At 33.3% G+C, this 19,638-nt stretch overlaps 1 protein-coding gene across 1 annotated transcript in view; it reads right to left on the bottom strand.

Annotated features, from left to right (window-relative positions):
- The window catches only part of TRDN (triadin), a 303,753-nt gene that overhangs the window by 92,627 nt on the left and 191,488 nt on the right, over positions 1-19,638 (bottom strand). Inside the window, exons 13-19 of the mRNA XM_006189572.3 lie at positions 18,534-18,587; positions 13,368-13,397; positions 7,654-7,683; positions 6,887-6,904; positions 3,727-3,759; positions 3,583-3,609; positions 1,414-1,440 (exon numbers count right to left, since the gene is read on the bottom strand). Of these exons, the coding sequence (XP_006189634.2) occupies positions 1,414-1,440; positions 3,583-3,609; positions 3,727-3,759; positions 6,887-6,904; positions 7,654-7,683; positions 13,368-13,397; positions 18,534-18,587 (219 nt within the window). The remainder of the gene's footprint in view (positions 1-1,413; positions 1,441-3,582; positions 3,610-3,726; positions 3,760-6,886; positions 6,905-7,653; positions 7,684-13,367; positions 13,398-18,533; positions 18,588-19,638) is intronic.

A 19,638-nucleotide genomic window follows, 5' to 3' on the forward strand; every position in this document is an offset into this window, starting at 1 on the left:
TAACTTTTATATTGCGAGATAATGCCTTGTTAAGTTCAAACCTTTCAACCATATAAGGAGTTGAGTATTAATTCTTCTGAAACTTTTATATTGGGTCTAAGATGATTTGGCAACTAAATTTGCTAATTTCCTGCAAAAGATGCTGATCTCTTAAAAACTTGATTGGATAGTGTGTTTCATAGACAGCAGAACTTACAGGGTTTTTTTTTTTTTTTTTTTGCAAATGAATATTTTTATCTAAATGTCACATTTTTCTAGGAAGAAATGTTCATTTTCAGAGTAATCTCCAATCTAAAGTTCTCTACCAGTACTGCAAAATTATCAGTTTTGTTTTATATATTTTCTTGATTATGCATTCTACAGACTAAGTATTAGCATACTAAATACTCCATAATAAGAAGTTCTAATCAGTTTTGTATTCAACTAAAATTTTTCATGAAAATATAAATGGAATTTTAGATTTATGTTACCATCTCTCCTCCATAATGTCTTTGGAAACATGTTCAACTGTAATTTTTTAAAAGACATTCCCACCAAGCTACTTGGTATTATATTTTCCAATTTTTCTCTACTATATTCACCAATGATATACTCTGTCTCAAAAATCTGGCAGCAAATAAAGAAAGCTTGCATTTGCGTTTTGTATTAGTACCATCATTAATACTTATGCAGCTCTAAATCGAAAGGAAAATATAAACATAATTACATTGTGCATAGAAATGAGGTTTGATCATAAATCTTATATACAAAGTTTAAAGAAGCTACAATAATATTTTTCTAAACTTAAATACACACCATTATACCTAAAATAATTTTCATTAATGGCAATTTATTAGGTATTTCATCAAATTGAAAAATACCAACAAAGAAATATGCATTTACCTTTAAGCATATTGTCAAAGCTACTAGTGATGCAAATGCCATGGTATATTATAATTATCAGTCAATATTCATAATCTGAGGATAAAAGCCTTAAAAGGAAATTATGATATCGCAGGAGCAGTAGTTAATAAAATTGTTGGGGGTTTCATTTCATTAAAAACACAATAGCTTTCACTGGTAGACAAATTATGTTGCCTTTTGGTCTGATCAAGTGATTAATCTTTAGGAAAATTAAGTTTAATTGTTTAATAAACTGAAAGATCACTTATCACCTGCAAAATGGAAAACAAAAATAAAAACAACTCAAAAAGGGGTTATGATCTGGACAAATTAACAGTTACAAACGAAAGTTTGATATAAAAGAAAAGGTTGGGTAATTATGCATGTTATTTGAATACAACAAATAACCATAGCAAGAAACATTTGGTAAGCCAGCCTCAAAAATTAGCATTAGCATCGTCAATAGCAGAAATTTAAATGAGTAAGCTGCTGAAATACACTTTTTGTTTTTTCAAGTTTTATTCAACATACTTGCTTTAACTTGTTTTTCACTTGGAGCTGTTAAGAACAAGAAATAACAAGATCTAAATCAATTATAAGTTTACTTATGTCTCTCTAAGTAGTTTTAAGGTTATTTTCATTTTTTTAAAAGACTATATTATAAACCTGGAAACTAAGGAAAAAAGGAGGTCTGAGAAAGAAAATACAATGCTGTGCTGTTTTCTTTGCTATACTTTAAATATATGCCATGAACCCAACACAGAATGCTCATTCACGACCGATTCATTTTGTTTTCCATTTTAGATTATCTAAGAATCTGATTGTTTTAAATAGAAGTCAACGCAGTTTCCTTAAAGTCTACAAAATTATATGAAAAGAAGGGAGTGAATTGGTAAATTATCCAATGGTTTCAATTCTAAAAATACAGCTAATTACTGCTAAGTTGCTATACTGTAATAACATCCTGGAATGAACAGGATGACTTTAAGAAATCTGAATTATTGGGTTTTGTCAGGTTTAATCTTGGATAATAACTTTTAGCTATTGAAACTCTCAAAATTGATTATACCAATGGTCATTCTTTATGTCTCTCCATGCTTATATGTATCTGTGATCTATGCTGTATTTCAGCTTTCTGCATATGTACATACATGAGACTATGTGTTATGGCCCAACTGTGGAAATGTTAGCCCCAAACACATAATCTGTTCCCTGTAAGGTAGATAAAAACATTCATTCCTTCCCAAAGGATAAGTAATATCAGTGTAAATGTGAAGTAGTGAAATGTGTTATTATGTCATATAGTAAATTATTTAAAAGTCATTCATATTTAAATTTTTAAAAATTATGATTATTCTATTTGATGTTTCTCTTTTCATCCAATCAAATGTTATCAAGTGCCCAAAATGTTTCTGACATTATAATAGGCACTCAGGGGATAAAGATATAAAAAACAATCTTCGTTTTCTAATTTCTGACTGTTTAAAGTGGAAAAAATAAAAGGTAATTATGATTACAACAGTATATTAAGTGTTTTTATAAAAGAAAGAAAACGATGCTATTGGAACTAGTTGGAGAGACATCTAAATGGATTTGGGTCTTCTGAGGAAGTCTTATAAACCTGGAAGAAGAGTAAGAAACTGTGGCTTCGAACCTGTGGTTTGCTATGGTCTGTGATGGGGTGGGCGTCTAGTTGAGCTATATTTGCATGGTTATTTATGTAATATTATAATTGCTATTTTAATGCATTGCCAATGTAAAAACTATTTCCATTTAAATACAAAAAATGGGAGGAGTGCCCACTAGACATTATATGAGGCTATGACCACCTACACACACACACACACACACACACACACACACACACACACACATACACACACGCAATCAGTAAAGTTCCTTGAGCAGAAGTTTGCCAGATAAAACCACAAGTGATGTTTTGAAACCAGGTCAATAAAAAATGTTTTCAGAAACTTGCATTTATTTTCATTTGAAACAACAAATAGGGCAAGTAAGTTAAATGCCAGAAACTTTTAAGAAAATCATTTGATATCTGTACTGACTACATTCTTAATTTTTGTTTGTATGTGTGTTATTCTGATTGTACTATTCTTCATTCAATTTTGTCTCTCATTTGAATGTAAATATATTGAGGACAAATTCTACCTCTACTTCCATTGCAACTCCCCTGAATACTCAAGATGTGTCATTAAATAACATTTTGAATAGGGAAAGAATATTTGCTGTAACCAAGTAGTTAGCATATTTTAAAAACAAAGAAATATCAGATGCATTTACAGAAAGGGTTTTGTTTTTATTTTTGTTTCTGTAAAACAGTGTTCCTCAAACACCGCTTTGACAAATTAACTGGGGATCTCAGGAAGTTGAAAATTCTGATTCAGTAGGTCTGGGGTGACACCAGAGATTCTGTATTTCTAACAACCACTCAGGTGATCCTACTGCGGCTGGTTCACAGAAAACACACTGAGTAGCAAGAGTGTAATGTATTATTTGGCTTCCATTTGCAGAAATTGCATTGCTGTTGACTCTATGTCAAGAACTTGGGAAAAAAAGACATCTCATAAGAGGGAAGAATCCCCTGCCCTTCCCTGCCATGGCCCTTACCCCTGTCTGAGGCTGCAGCACTAATAAATCTTGGACATCAAGTAGAGAGACTCCAGCAACACCAGTCTGACTCACCTGAATGTTCCTTCTTTGGCAACTTTGCTGTATCAGACAAGAGAAGAAAAAAAGTCAACATTCCATGCCGTTTGATCATAATTCAATATTCAATTGCAGGCTGGTATCTTGAAATTAAGAGGATAGAGGAATTTAAAAAGTTACCTGGTTCCACATGTTTTTCTTTCTTTTCCTGTTCTGAAACATTATTTTTTGTTATTATTATCATTATTATTCCAATTTTATATGTCACAACTTAATTGTTTTAAGATAAAGAAACATGTATATGCTAATGCTGGATTGCAGCCATGAAAAGACTAATATTGTATATTTAAAACAAGTTTTTCCATTCCCCCTCAGATTTCCCTCACAGAATAGCAATAAAAATATTCTGAATATTAGAGGCATTAAAATTTTTCATGGATAATAAACCAGAAAAATAAAGTAGGGTCTGTAAAGGATGAAAAAAATTAAATCTGCTTTCTCATAAGATCAACATGAAGTAAATTTGGGATCAAAAGCTAGCACAAAGGATAAGTATTGCAGCTGCTTGAAAATAATTCTCAGATAATGATGAACACATTTCCCATAGACTTCCTCTTCTAAGGTGAAATTTTCTTATACTGAGCAGGTATTTGTGTAGCTAAGACAAAGGCTTTGCTGAGGCAGATTTAAGACACTAAAAATAGATTAATAATTTTCAGGGGGAAGCAAAACACATGTTCCTTGTTTGTAGGAGAAATGCTCCTTATAGAGCCCTTTTCAGGTAGTGTTTCTTTATAAGAAGTCATTTTTGCTAATATTATATGAGACAAAGCATTATTCTGGCTTCAAGATTAAGCTGACATTTATATTGTAATAAGCACTAATTTTATATGAAGTGCTATTATCTACATTTCTATTCTTATTTATTTAGCCTTGACAAGCTTGTCAAATTAATTCAAATGAAGATTTTCAAGAAATGCTTTAACATAGACACATTATCTTCTGATTTAAAAAAAATAATGAAGAGATGTCTTCAAGTTTCATTTAATGAATACATTTCAGTGACTAGCAGAGTTTTATGCTCAAAGAATTCTAGGAACTATATTTTAGAAACAGAGTGTCATCAAATCTTCTATGGTTATCTCAATAATCTCTCAAGTGCACAATTTTCTTTACTAGGCTTGTAGTTGTGAAGATATAATGAGCCATTTATTTACTCCCAAGATAGCAGGAAGGCAGTAAAACAAATAAAACAAATGGTTTGAACAAGTATTACAAGTCAAACAGAAGTAGTACAGGTGCCTTAGCTGAAATTAAACACAGTTAAGAACATTAATAAAAGTTGCCTGGAAAACATGGAGTAATCAAATGCATTGTTAAATTTATTGCCGAGCCGAAGCACTAATCATAAAAACATTTCTAAGAAATTTGTAAAGTGATGACAATAAAAAAAATACTGGAAGTTGATTTGGGTATGCATCAAAATCAAATTCTAGCTATATGTGAAGTTTCTGAGTTAAAATAAGGGCCTTTCAATCGTATCAGAAAGTCATTATATAAGCAGAAAAATACCTGTGCTAATTTGGAACAATATACAAGAAAAGGTTGTCAAGAGCATTTACTGTATGGAACAGTTCAGGATCTAATTATTGAATTACCTAAATAAATATAAATTAATTTACCCTTTAATTCTACAGGGACAAATCATACTTATGATGATTTTTTTTTTTACTTTTTATTCTGAAAAAATTACAGATCACAAAAATTTGCAAAAATATGTATAGGAAAGTTGCATGTACTCTTCCCGCTTGTTCCCCCATCATGATTTGTTTTAAACTGGAAAAAAAAAAAAAAAAAAAAAAACCCTTTAAGTTGTGATAACTAGAAAAGGAGAAGAAAAATAAGAATATAGGGTTGGAGACGTATAATTGAATAAAGCAATCTTAAAGTTACAAAAACCCCAAAACTGAGTTCAACAAATTCAAAAATATGACCATAACAATAGTAATAGCAAATCCAGATGATAAACTAGAGCAAATATGTTAATTTGAAAAGAATTAGTCATAGTTTAGAAGAAAACTCTTTTTTCTTCTCCCTATTATTGCCCAAGGACAATCCACAGAACTTCCCAATGAGGGAAGCAGTTAGGGTGTAAATGAATGTCTGGGAAGGCGTATTTATTTACCAAATATATCAATGCCCTGAAAATTGCCAAGGAGCCACAGTGTGTCTGTGAGAACTTTTAAATCACATAGACTGTAATAAAGTGAGGGCCTTCAGGTTATATATATATTATTTAATACCATTTTTCAGATCTCCAGTTGCCCTCTATTTCCCTGCTGGTGCAATGGTTTATAGAGTGGTTTGTGTATCCGTGTGCCAGCGCTCGCCAGCCGCTGTGCACCCACGTAAATCTGGGACTGAAGGATCACGTACTCTCTATGGATAGATTGCTCCCCCTGGCTGAGCCGTAGTACAACTTCATGATTCTCTCCCTGGGTCATCTTAGCGCACTTTTATGACAGAGAACGTCTCCATGTCCTAAACTTGCAGGACCAAAACACACATAAGTCTTTTTCTTTTTAATTGGTATATATTTTAAAACTTGTTTTTAATATCACTAGGACTTTTTAAAGCTCTACATACCTGGGAATTTGATGATTTTTAATAGCTAGTTGAGTAGGGTTAAGTTGGTATTTTTTTTGTTTGTTTGTTCAATATATCCCATTTCTTCAAAGAAGAGTATATATTTGCAAAAAACACAACTTCAAAGCATCAAGCTTTACTGAATTGTTAGCAAACAGCTTTAATAATATGTGTTAAAGCAACAGTGAATGCTTCCTAAGATCTGAATCCCAAGCAATGCTATTTCAACAGAGCTCATAGTGCTTGTAGGGAAAAAGAATCATGAATCATGAGAACACGCCAAAATATTAATGAATTACAAGAGGAAAACAGAAAAGAGATTGTAAAACTAGCTTGCAAAAGAACTTCTGTTCTATTTTCTAAGTACAGAACTAACCAGATTAAAGAGACTAGATTTACACTAATATAATACAGTTTTGGTTAATGGAATGCAGTTATATTTTTCAGTTATGAGACTGCAGATAATAATATTAGATGATTGCATGAATTTGAAAAAAAGACTCTAAGACAGATAGCCACGCTTTTCAGTCCACTCTGACCATGCTCCTCCTCAGGTTGTCTATTCCTTCATTCTGACAAAAATATAGAATTCACGTGCGTACAACATAGAAAAGAGAGATTCAAAACCACAAGTTTATCAGCAGGCCAATGGTAGTAGTGAGAAAAAATATGCACTCTGCATGCATTTCCTTACTTTTTCCCTTGTGTGGTTCTGTTGAAAGAAATATAAACAGAAAACCATTGCTCATAAAACCTTTAAGGATAAAATTTACTCCCTCAGCACTTGGTTAGACTGTAATTGTTCCAATCCCTCTCCCCTGCCCCCAATTCTCTCCCCTTAAATTTCACAGTGAGTGTTGCTCTGAGGTATTGCTGCTTATCATAGGTGTTTCCATAAGCCGATTGTAAAACATTATTCAACAGTGAATTAACCTAGGATTATACTGTTTAACCATTTTAATGATTTATATCTTACAGTCTTCTTAAATGCATATGAGTGCAGAAACACATTGTACACATAAACACATATGAACAAATACAGAAGAACAGGTATAGCTGCCACATGATTTATGATTCTATTCAAGACTTAAAGGAACAATTCAGTTCCACTGATGCTGGTGTGTCTAAGATTAATTAAACTTATGCTTTCCAGCAAAATAAATGCTCTATACTGAACATTGTTCAATTCCTTGTCAAGCAAGTATTTCTTTATGAGAAAATAATTACTATGAAAGGTAAACATAAGCAGCTTTTGTTTTTCATTACTGCCAAGTAGTTCTCATAGCATTATTGTCAGAAAAAATTCTACACTCTCTTTTTTTCTCACTCCTTGTCAATATTTTTCTCTCTCTTCTTTATCCGACATATAGTTTTTTTTTTTTCCTATGTGAATCCTTCAAAAAGGAATGATGGTTGGGAGTTTATCAAATAAAAGACAGAAAAAGGAAATATGCCTAATACCTTCTGCAGGTGTTTTTGTTTTCTTGGAATCTGAAAGCACAAAAATAAATTATTGATAAAACAGGCAAGAAAAATCAAAACCTGATGAGCTCACAAAAACATGTCCATATACGCTGAAATCATTTTCAATGAAATGGATTGATTACATGATGCATTTCTAGAATATGGGGCTTCAGGAGAAGTTATTCTGTTTTTGAGAGGATAAGTATCAGATTGAGGCAGAAAGGGAGAAACTTTTGACGGACAAAATATAGAAAAATATGAAGGAAAATATCCACATCTAATTTGGAAACATAGATTCTTACAGCACAACAGTTGAAAGTGTGAAGTGGAGAGTTCAATGGCCTGCACAAGTTATCAATTAACTTGACTCCAGTATAACTAGGATAGGATTTCTGCCTGCCCAAGAGGTCATGTGATCTTTTGAGCCCAGAATACAGCCAATATAGAAAACATAGAAACATTATGGTGGACATATAATCATTCAGGAATATAATTGAAAATAAAGCTTGGGAAGAACAGCTGAACAGTGAGAGGATGAAATGTGGCAGATTAGGACAAGATTATTTTCCAACCCCTCTGTTCTTCACCTAGATCCTGGAATGGGTTAGGGGTGAAAAACTAAATACATTGTAAATTTAGGAGTTCTGTTGTTTTTAATCTGTTTTTCTTTTCCCTAGTAATAAGAATTGATAATGTATTATATTAGACATCAATTGTTCTGAAACAAAAGAATAAAAAATAATGCAAAGTCCAAGGTCAAGTAAAGTACATCACTTATTGAGATAAAGAAAAATATTTCACAAAGTAGAAATGTAAAAAATAGCAAGCCATGATCTAATCAAGTAGGTCTTTTAAAAAGTTAAATATATTTTCAGTAAGAGCTGGGAGCTATAGTGAAATATACTTAAATGCCATCATAACTTCCTGTCTTTTGGTTAGGAGTCAACAGAGCAGCAGACTTACAAAGGTAAAAAACCCAAGCAACCAAAAAATACAATGGTTGTAATTGAAAGATCACATCCTGACCCTGAAGAGCTATTAGTACCAGTCCTTAATACTCATGCTATTAAATTTCATTATGCCCTCTTAGCACTCTGCTGCAATGGCTTAAAAATAGTCTAAAGGTTTAGTTGGTGAATATACTTCCCTAAAGACCATCTTCCCAATAATCTGAACAGTCTTTTATTAAGAAAATGGAGACCCACAGCAGCTGTGATTTAAAATCAGTGATGTGTTTGCAATCTGCTCATCACTCACTCATCTTTAGCAATGTATCAGGTATGGTCTATTATGTTCATAAATGATGCCAGAGGAAAATGAAATCCCAAGTAATACTGAAGGTAAAAATGAACTCCTGATAGTCTAATAAATCAAGTAATGAAATACGCCATTTTTGTGTGTGTGGAACTTGCCCAATTGACATCCTTATTCAATTACAATACCAGATGTTTTGCTTTGTTTTTCAGCATGATTCCTCTTCAAAGCTCAATGATGAAGCCCTAAAATTTAAGACTAATTCTCACATGCGTTCAACTCGAATTGTTCTTGCCCTAGTTATAGTAAATAATAAATCTCATCTGGCTGATTCTCAATGGAGCTGTATCCTTCAGAAGATAACCTGTGTTGAAATACCCACAGGCTTTCCAGCCCCTAGAACTTCATCAATGAACCCAAGATTAGATGAATGAGATCCAGGTAGATCTTCCAGTGAAACTCAAGTAGCTGCTAGTGATCATATACACCTAAGATGAAGTTGTCAAGAATTGGCTATAATTTCCCTGACCTAAAAATCTCACTGTAATGTAACTCCCAATTAAAAAAAAAAATCCTTCTTTGCTTGTGACATAGAAAATTGAGTACCTACTCATATTTCTTATGGCTATAATATTTATCCTAAGAGTCCAAGATATTCCTGATTCATTCAATATTTGTTGAGCAGTATGCAAACTAAGGAAATGTGTTAGTCCTTCTAGAGGATAAAAGTGAATTAGACACGGTCCCTTTAGTCAAAAGTCTTAAAGTCAATTAGAAGGAAAATGATGCAAGTAACACGAAGTACAAGGTGGCATGAAATAAGCAACAGTAAAGAGGTATACATAAATTCTGAAGGGAGATTATAAATGAATGAGAGAAAAAAGAACAGAGTAAGATCTATCACAGTAACAGCAGGAACAACGGCAAGACAGCTCATTGTATATGCAAAATTGAGGCAGGCTTAGTACAGATAAAATATGTAACACATAAAGGACAAAAGTGGGTGGGACTATAGGTACAGGCTCCACCACAGTGCCTTGGTGGCCTTGAACTGTCCACATATTACATTCAGACAGAGGTTTCAACCATAGCTAATTCTGAGTCTGGCAGGATGCCTTGCGATCCACATGAGGATGGGCAGTCTGTGAGGACTTGCTGTGAGGCTATCTTCCATATGCCTCTCTGCCTCTCCTGGGAGACCATTGTGAGATAACGTCTCATCACCTCTGGGTTCTCCTGACTAGAACCCTTTGACTATAGAGCTGCAGACCACAAAATCATTCAGCTGTTGTCTAGATTTGAGTCTTCAGCAATAAAGTTTCCCTAACTTGTGTTGCATTATCTGGCCATCACTTTTGGCGTGTAGGACAAAGACCATGAAGAGTTGGCACCTTTAGATACTCTTGCTTTTGCTGGCCATAAAAGTAATAAATTGTCTCAATCTCGAAAGAGATCATTGTATCTTTACTGGTGGAATTTTCCAGTCCTTGGCTTTGACTTTGCCTTGATGTATGCTTGATAAGAGGTCAGGAAAACAGTCTGTGGGGACTTGAATCACAGGCTAACGCCTGTAGACTATGTTCTATGGTCAGTGTGGAATATTTTAAATGGATAACGACATGAAGCATTTCATGAAGTCTGTTCAATACTTTGGAAGAAAATATTTAGAGAAAATATTAGGTCAGAGATTCTCATACTTTTTCATCTCAAGACTTTAAATTCCTGACAATTGTAAAGGACACCAAATAGCTTTTTATTTATTTAGGTTCTATCTATGACATTTATAATTTAAAAAATTAAGGTGATGAATTAAAAAAATATGTATTTATTTATCTAAAAAATTAAAAACCCGTTACATGTTAATATGAGCATATTTTTACAGCAAATATGTTTTCCAATATCCAAAAAATGGTAAGATGAGGAACTTTGTTTTACACTTTTGTGAATCACCTTAATGTTTGGCAAAGGTAACTTTCTTCTTAAGTATTCAATCTGTTTAAATATTGTACGTTTATGTAGCTTCTGGAAAACTACAGCACACACTCATGAGAGAATAAAAGTGACTAAAATTATGAAAAAATTAAAAAAATTCATATTTTTACAAAAATATCTTTGACCTGGCAGAACTACAGAAAGGGTCCTCAGGGACTTCCAGGAGTCCTTGGCCACATCTTGAGAACCTCTGATTTTTGAGGTCATTGTCCTGGTTTAGATGAGAGGTTAGTAAGATGAATGTGAGATCACAGTGAGGGTGTGAGGTCACAACTGGAGGACTAGAGGTTGTGAGTGAAGATTAGTTTTTCTAATCATTTTTGGAGGGTATAGCTCAGTGGTAGAGTGTATGCTTAGCATGCATGAGATCCCGGGTTCAATTCCTGGTACCTCCACCAAAAAAAAATTAAAATAAAATAAATAAATAAACCTAGTTACCTACTCACACCTTCCAAAAAAAGCTTTAAAAACTTCTCCAAACAAGAGATGAGAGATAATTTATGAAACTCTTTGGAAGTGATAATTTAATATCAATAATGATTACAATATTAATATTAAGAAATAGTCCAGAGTATATGGTTTATATGTGCTATCACTGGTGATGGACACTGGTTTACTTGAATCTCCATGGGCAAAGCTCTGCTCAGGCTCCCAAAGCTCTTTCAAAACCTGTACACTGAATATGGACAATTTCTCCAAAAGAGAAAAGTGAAAAAAGCCACATAATCTAGGAAAACCAGAACCAAGCATAGCAATGAGGGGAAAAAAGCACACATAAAACTTATAATGTGTTATAATTTGACTACTGTTTCATGTACCCAAAAGTTTTTAATACATCAGATTGAATGTCAATGAATGGATAAATAACTGTTCATATTACTCCTTTACTTAAACTGAATGGTAAATTATTCTTTATTCAGAAGAAAGAAGGGTGGAGGAAAGATAAACATTTCTGAGGGCTTACTGTCAGAAACTGTGCCAGGAACTTATCTCTTTTTTCTTGTAAGGTCTCTGTATTCTCACCACAGTGTTGATCACATAAACAACATGCTTTTCAAAATACACTGAAATATTTGCTGTGTGTATATGGGGAATTAATACTTCTATGTCTTGACAATAAACTAATTGATATGTACTAGTTGATTTTAGTACTATGGGTTTTTTCTCTTTAAATAATAACCAACTAAAATATTTTCTCCCTCTCATATCTGTTGACTCTTAGGTTCCTGCTTAACAGAGGCAGAATGTGACTCCCAAGATTTTACGCCTGTGTAAAATTCTGATGATACTAAATATAAAATATAATATTTGTTTTCTTATTTTTTTCTCAGATCATTAGAATATAATAAATATAATCATTTTCAAAGTTAGAGGTGATTGCTTATGTTTATATGCTATTTTTACTGAGAAAATAAGCCTAGATGAATACACAGTGGTGATATCTAGAGACCTTGTCTAAGTGGAGTCAGATGTGCATTAGAAACACCTCTAAACAGAATCACAGTGACCGAGAGGACCTGAACGTTCCTCTCAGCTTCAATAAACTTTACCCAGGTTTCTTCTTAATTATAGGCTCCTGACCTCCATTTTAACAGAGCATTTACTTTAGAAAACTTGCAGCTGTAAATTCTTTCTCTGTCCCTTTGAAGCACAAATCTTCCAGAAATATCTTTCTCAAGACCTGTAAGATGTCTATTTGAAATGTAATCATCGAAGGAGCTAGCAACTCTATATCCAAATTTCTGTGGAAAGGCAGGCACCTAACTTCATAAGCAACAATTAGCCAGCACCGATGGCCTCAACAGGAATTATTTTTTAGTCAGCTTCCACCCCACATCCAGCAACATCCTCCAGTACTTTTCTGCTAGATCACCCAAGAACTTAAAAACTTTCATTTCTGCTTCAGTGGAGTTGAGTTCAATTTCTCTTATTGTAAATGGACTTGACCTCATTGCAGCAGTCTTGAATAAAGTCTTTCTTGCCTATTTAAGTTTTTTAAGGTGAGATCTTTCTTTGACAGCAGGGAATAAATGACTCTACTTCAGGACATCCTGACAAAAGTAGGTGGTGCACAAGGGATGGACTGATTTATTTGCAACTGAATAGAACAAGTTAACATAAGCTGCTTGTCGGTGTCAGAGATGTAAGTAGCTAATATAAGAAAATGAGCCTGTATTTTGCATATTTTTGAAATTTGATAAAACTGCTAATGGAATAGGAGACCTGATATTTTGAGAGGCTGTGTTTTATCCCCTATATGTTGAGAAAGATTAGATTAAAATTATCTTTAGAAATATATTTCACCCTTTTGTGTGAGATGAAGTAAGAAAAAAAACACATTCATGCAAAATGTAGTCACATAATAGAGCCAAAGTGAATACAGACAAGCTGGCAGTCAAAACTCAACTATGATAATGCTAAATTGTTCACACAAAAAGCATAGTGAAACTTTGCATAAAACATACCTTCCTTCTTTTCATCTTTTTTAGTTGCTGCTGAAATAAGGGAAAGAAAATAGTGTTAAAACTATTAAATAATCATTCCTCAGAAAACCGGGAATATGAGAATGTAGTGCATGTCTTCATAAATTTAGTGGTTATCTTTGCACAGATTAATCCATCCAAATCTGAAATAAGAGAATAAATTGAAAATATTATCTCATACAAAGTGTTTTTTTATTCAAATATGCACATAAAGCAAAAAAGAGAATAAAAAATATCATTCCATAAGCAAGAAGTCAAATTGATAAGTATGTGTTTAGGATAAGTTCATTTTAGGTTTGAAATTGTTCTATCTGAGCAAACCACACTCACTTCTAAAATAATAGGACTAGATCTACGCAGGAAATAAATGGAGGTGACAGCCCATAAATTATCTGTGCATAGTTACTGAAGAATTACAGTAATAGTGTATAAAACGTGTCATTTCGCAGAGTTAATGAAAATCCCACCCTCCTTTTAACAAGTGTATACCATCGCTTACATAGAGAAAAGGAATGGCCCACTTCAATTACCTTTGAGTTCTGACCTCTTCCGTGGTGGAATTCATCTAACCCTAGATCACGAATCTAAACCGGGATCCAACTTGTAGCTTATGTGTGTGACTGGAAGCATTTGGGGGAGGTATTCAGTCAGCTTGGAATTGTTCTAAGTAAGGTGACCCTTGGTTCTGTGTAAAGTTCATTCAGGAGCCAAACCTATTCAGAGATGTCTTTAAGGCACACTAGTTGAATCAGAGATTGTGCACATCCCCTACAGGTAATACCTTCTGAGTGTATGTGAATTCAGGGACCACTTACAGTCAACATCACAGACCACATTGGGCCTATACTCTGTGCTCCAGTTGCCACAACACTTTCATGTACGTCCTCTCATTTGGTCTTTATAACAACTTTTAAGAAAGAAAGCCCAGAGCAAGAAACTAAGGCTTAGAGACATCAAATGATTTGCACGTGCTCATGCAGACAGCGAGTAGCAGTACTGAGTCTAAAAATCAGGAACAAAGGACTGAAAGGGAATATATTTAAATTATTATTTTAATGTATTACAAGACATTTTTCTCTCTTTTCTAAATGTTATTAACATTCTATTATTTTGCAGTAAAAAAGTATATTTATTTATAAGCAAATTAGTTCTACTTGTGATATTTGGTTTTTTTAATGGAGTTTTAATTAATAATATACAAAATGTGTGAAGGATCTATATCCATAGTGTTTTTAAGTTAAGAAATGTGTCTATTCCAATGATACAATGAAAAGCGTCACAAATATAACTAAAATGAATTCAAGGCTATGGACACTGCCTGATAGATTTCAAAGTCACCAGGCATTTCGGCAAGCCCTTTGAATTTGACTCAATAGAATTACTTATATTTCTTTGCTTTACAAATAAGGATTTTCTTCAAGAAGTTTCATAATTCAGCAAAGTTTCAGGATACAAAATCAATCTACAGAAATCTGTTGCCTTTCTATACACTAATAATGAACTATCAGACAGACAAAGCAAGAAAACAATCCCATTTAAAATTACATCAGCGGGGAGGGGATAGCTCAGTGGTAGAATGAATGCTGAGCATGCAAAAGGTCCTGGGTTCAATCCCCCGTACCTCCATTAAAAACAAATAAATAAGAAAAAACTTCAAAAAATCATATCAAAAAGAATAAAACACCTAGGAATAAACTTAACCAAAGAGATGAAAGACCTATACTCTGAAATCTACAGAACATTTTGATGAAGGAATTCGAAAATGATACAAAGAAATGGGAAGATATCCTGTGCTCTTGAATTGGAAGAGTTGATACTGTTGGCATTTCATTAAGTAAAATTATAAAGAGTTAGTGATAACTATGAAAGATTGTTGTCATTATCGAGATATGAGATGATAATCTCAACTAGGATGGTGCCAAAGACTTTAGAAAAATGCAAATAAGATGAACATTTTGAAGACATATTATTTGATAAATTGTACAGAATGAAAAAAAGAAGGGAATAAGGATGGTACTGAGCTTCTGAGCGCTGGTGAATAGGATGATTATAATTGTCATAGTGGTAAGTCCCATAGAAAGGAAACAGCTGTAAATGAAAGAAGAGGATTCACTTTTGGTCAAGTTTATGTTGAGCAAATGGAGGGTCATCCAGGCAATGATTTTTCCGTAGCCAGTTAGAACCTAGACGGGAGGTCAATCTAGTTAACAGATACTACGTGGTAAATTGTTCTGCAGAAATGGAATATAGACCAAAATGGGAAAGGGAGGAGAGAAATATGGAATTACTTTTGAGTTAAGTGCAACAGCTGGGCAGACACCTATTTGAGAATGAAATGCCTGAGAGAGGACAGAAGCCATAAGAAACTCACCTTAAAAGATGAGTCTATATGAACCTATGTATTTCCTGAGTATTTTTTTCCTTTTGGACTCCTAAAGCAAGCTTTAAAAGTCTCCCATATATTATAGAAAAAAGAAAGAGAACAAAATAACTAAAATAAATTACCCATTGCAATCTCAAGTGTGCTTTGGCAATTTGGAGTCTTTTGTGGTTCCATAAAAATTTAGGATTATTTGTTCTACTTCTGTGAAAAATGTCATGGGTATTTTGATAGGGATTGCACCAAATCTGTAGATTGCTTTGGGTAGTATGGATATTTTAACACTATTAATTCTTCCAATTCAAGAGTACAGGATATCTTTCCATTCCTTTGTATCATTTTCAAATTCCATTCATCAATGTTTTATACTTTTCAAAGTATGTCTTTCACCTCCTTGGCCATGCTACAAACCCAAGTCAAGTCACTCTTCACCCATGAGGAAACCTTCTTACTTAAAATCACTTTGTCTTAATTCTTTAGCATTTATTATCTCTGCAGTTCAATTAAGCACTGCAAGATATTTATGTTATTACTTAAAGTTCTCATATCTCCAATCTGTAATCTCCTGTAGTGTAGAGACATTTATTTCAGTCTTCTCAGTGCCTTAAAACTTTTTGTTAGAAAAAACTTAAATGTACTTCCAAAAAAGCATGCTAAATCTTAATTATAATTAAATATGTACACATACACACAGAATTTATATAAAACTCAGTCTTAAATATTTTGTTATAAAAAGTAAAAAAAAAAAAAAAAACAGATACATTCTAACCTTTTAACCATACTACAGACATGGCTGTTCATTTTGTCACTTTATCCATCAAAAATATCAGTCTTTGCTACAACAATATTGCCATTTTGTTTAAGCTGTCTTCACATGGAGTATTTGCAAATATTAATTACTTCCATGCATAATTTAATTATGCAGCTGTGGTGTTACGAAACCTGTCTACGAAAGATCTACTGAGTGTGTACACAATGCAAGTGACATTTATTCTTGTTTGGTGTGTCCCTGCTTCGATGTGTCATTACAATTTAGAGAACATGTATTTATAAGCCCCTAACTCTTGCCTTGTACACTGTGCTAAATCAACACTCTCACCTAATCTCCATAAAGGACAGTTCTAACAAGACTTTGAAACTCTAAGTTAGCATTCACTCAATAATAAATCCTTTCTTCTGAAAGAATAAGTTCTGAGGCTGCCTTATCTGAGGTACTTGGAATGTAAAGGAGAAGAGCCCACGGCCCCAGGCTTGACTTTGAACACTAAATTCCTGCCTCGAGAGTCATAGCTCTACATCTACCATGACCCTCCAAAGCCTCAGTTAAAACAGAAGTGTCTTAAGGCAATTGTGCTTTTTTATCAGAACATATATGCATTAACTGAAATAATTCTTGAACAGTAATCATTTACGTGGCGAACTCACTCTGAGCTTCATTTTCATAAATAGAAAACCTAAGAGTGATAATATTTGCCCTGCTTTTCTACCTCCCATTGTTACATTCCTTATCAGAACTCTTCTAAAGAAGAATCAGTTTTGTTGAATAATCTGATGATCAAATGAAAACTAAAAGATGTATCACAGTATGACCATTCTAGCATGTATACCTTATGAACAACATCATTGGGTTAAATGGCATCTACTCAACCCATGTTACCGATATTTACCTGGATGTTTCTGTATACAGATGGGTCCAGGATTAAATGTAACAGAAAATTTTAGATCAGATGCAGTCATGTCATGTGCTGAGAAGTCTGCTACAAGGGCCTTCTGCCCAGAAACAACAGTAGCACCCCCTAAATACATCTCCTTCAGGGGTCAATATTGTATAATGTAGCATGGGAAAGAAAATAAAGATTTTCTCCAAAAATATTTCACTTTTTCCTCCCTAAGAGAGTTCAATAAAATTTTTACAGATGACAAAGGCAGAACACTTGTACCACTTGTACCTTTTTCTTATGCTTTCATCAATTTACTCCTCATGGTTTGAGAATAAAGGTCCCATAACTCATAGTATTCCATTCTGTGGACTTGGGAACACTGGAGTTAGAATAGCTTTCTCAAAGGATGTGACTCCAGGTGATAGTTAAAAAATAACTTAATAGGAAAATTATTTTAAAGAAGTACTTTCCCCAAACTGATGACTTAAAAAATCAATATTTTTTCTGAAGTTCTCTTAAAGAAAACCGCATTTGATGCCCCAGGATATTAGTGAGTGATGAAATAAACTTTGGGGGATGATTCATAAAAGCTAAGGTGATTATTTTGTCAGTCATACCTGATTTTTGCAGTCTTGGTATACAGATCAAGTAATATTAGTTTAATAACATTCTGACCCAATTTTCTATTATGACACAAATTACAATGTATAACTGAAAACATTGGGAAATTTGCATATGTGCATATATCTATCAATCAATTTATTTATCTATATATCTATCATTGTCATCTATCTGTCTATCAATTTCTGGTTTATTTTTGGAAATATAAGTAAAAGCTCAATGACTAAAACTTGGAGTCAAGATAATAATTCTTGGGTCATTCAGTGTCTCTTCTGCAAATGTAACTTTATTCTAAGTCACACTTTCTCCATTTACTAAATGAATACTTGAAACGTGCATTTTTATGCAATAACAAATGCTTTCTATAATAACCCAGCAGATGGTGCTGTTCTGCAATAAACAGCTTTGGTTTTTGTCAATAAAGTGCTATGTAAGTTAATAAAAAAAAAAAAAAGCAATAGAATTTTTAACTGTTTTATTGCTTACCTTGTGCTGCAACTTTTATTGTCCCTTGTTTGGTTTCTGGGGCTTTGCCAGGCTCTTATTTAAAAAAAAAAGAGAGAGAGAGAGAAATAAATTACTATAAAGTATTACTTCAGAAAGATATATAATAACAGAAAAGGGAAAAATTATAAAAACAAAAATAAACATAAGAAAACACTGCTCTTGGCATTCAGAATTTTTGTTAAGAAATGAACACTATTAACAGGAGACTTGAGAGTCAGGCTTACTGAGACAAAAATAAAATAACTGAACCAAATAAAAGCACAAAATGAAGTTTTCCAAAAACTGTTTTTTTCACTGTTAACTGACCATAAATGATTCGTATTAGTTTAGCACCTGAATTTGAAAATCTCAGACTTCTCTGTAATTATTTCTGTATGATCAGCTCTCTGAAATGCTTGGAGCACTTAGACATGTGGCTCACTGAAGGTCTCTAAGTGACTAATAAGAGAACAAAGCCCAGAACAACCAAATTCCAGCTCCAGCCTTTGACCCAAGATGTCATTCCCTATATTGCTGTGGTGCCTGTCAACAGTTGCCATGGCCCCGGGCAACAATATGGGTTGGCAGAGAATGAGCAAGCTTCATTTGCAATCTTTCTTCCCTCTAGTCCTTCTTGGTTGTTTTTTGTTGTTGTTGTTCAGAAAATTCTCTTTAAAGAAACAGAGTACCGAAAAAACACTTATTTGATAAATATTTAAACACATTATTTACTTAATTAGCATGGAAAATAAAGGGAAAGCAAAGATGTCAAAAAGCAGTGGATCATTTCACATTTCACTAAGTAATTGTTTCGTGATTATCTTTGCTGAGTTTTCAATAGTTGAATTGTCACTTAACGATATGGAAAGGAAGATTTGGTTATTTGTTTTGGATAATCAATCTTTATTCATTCATCACGTATTTATTTAGGACCTATAATGTGTATATACCACGCTAGGTGTAAATGTAGTAGGTGATACACACATAAATTTAATCATTCATTTAATTGTCATCAAATGTTGATTACAGATTGTTTAATATGACAATTCTATTTAGAGTTATAAAATGACAAGATTGCATCATAAGCAATGGTCAAGAATCATAA

The sequence above is a fragment of the Camelus ferus genome, chromosome 8, assembly GCF_009834535.1.
Source record: "Camelus ferus isolate YT-003-E chromosome 8, BCGSAC_Cfer_1.0, whole genome shotgun sequence".
NCBI classification, from domain to species: Eukaryota; Metazoa; Chordata; class Mammalia; order Artiodactyla; family Camelidae; genus Camelus; species Camelus ferus.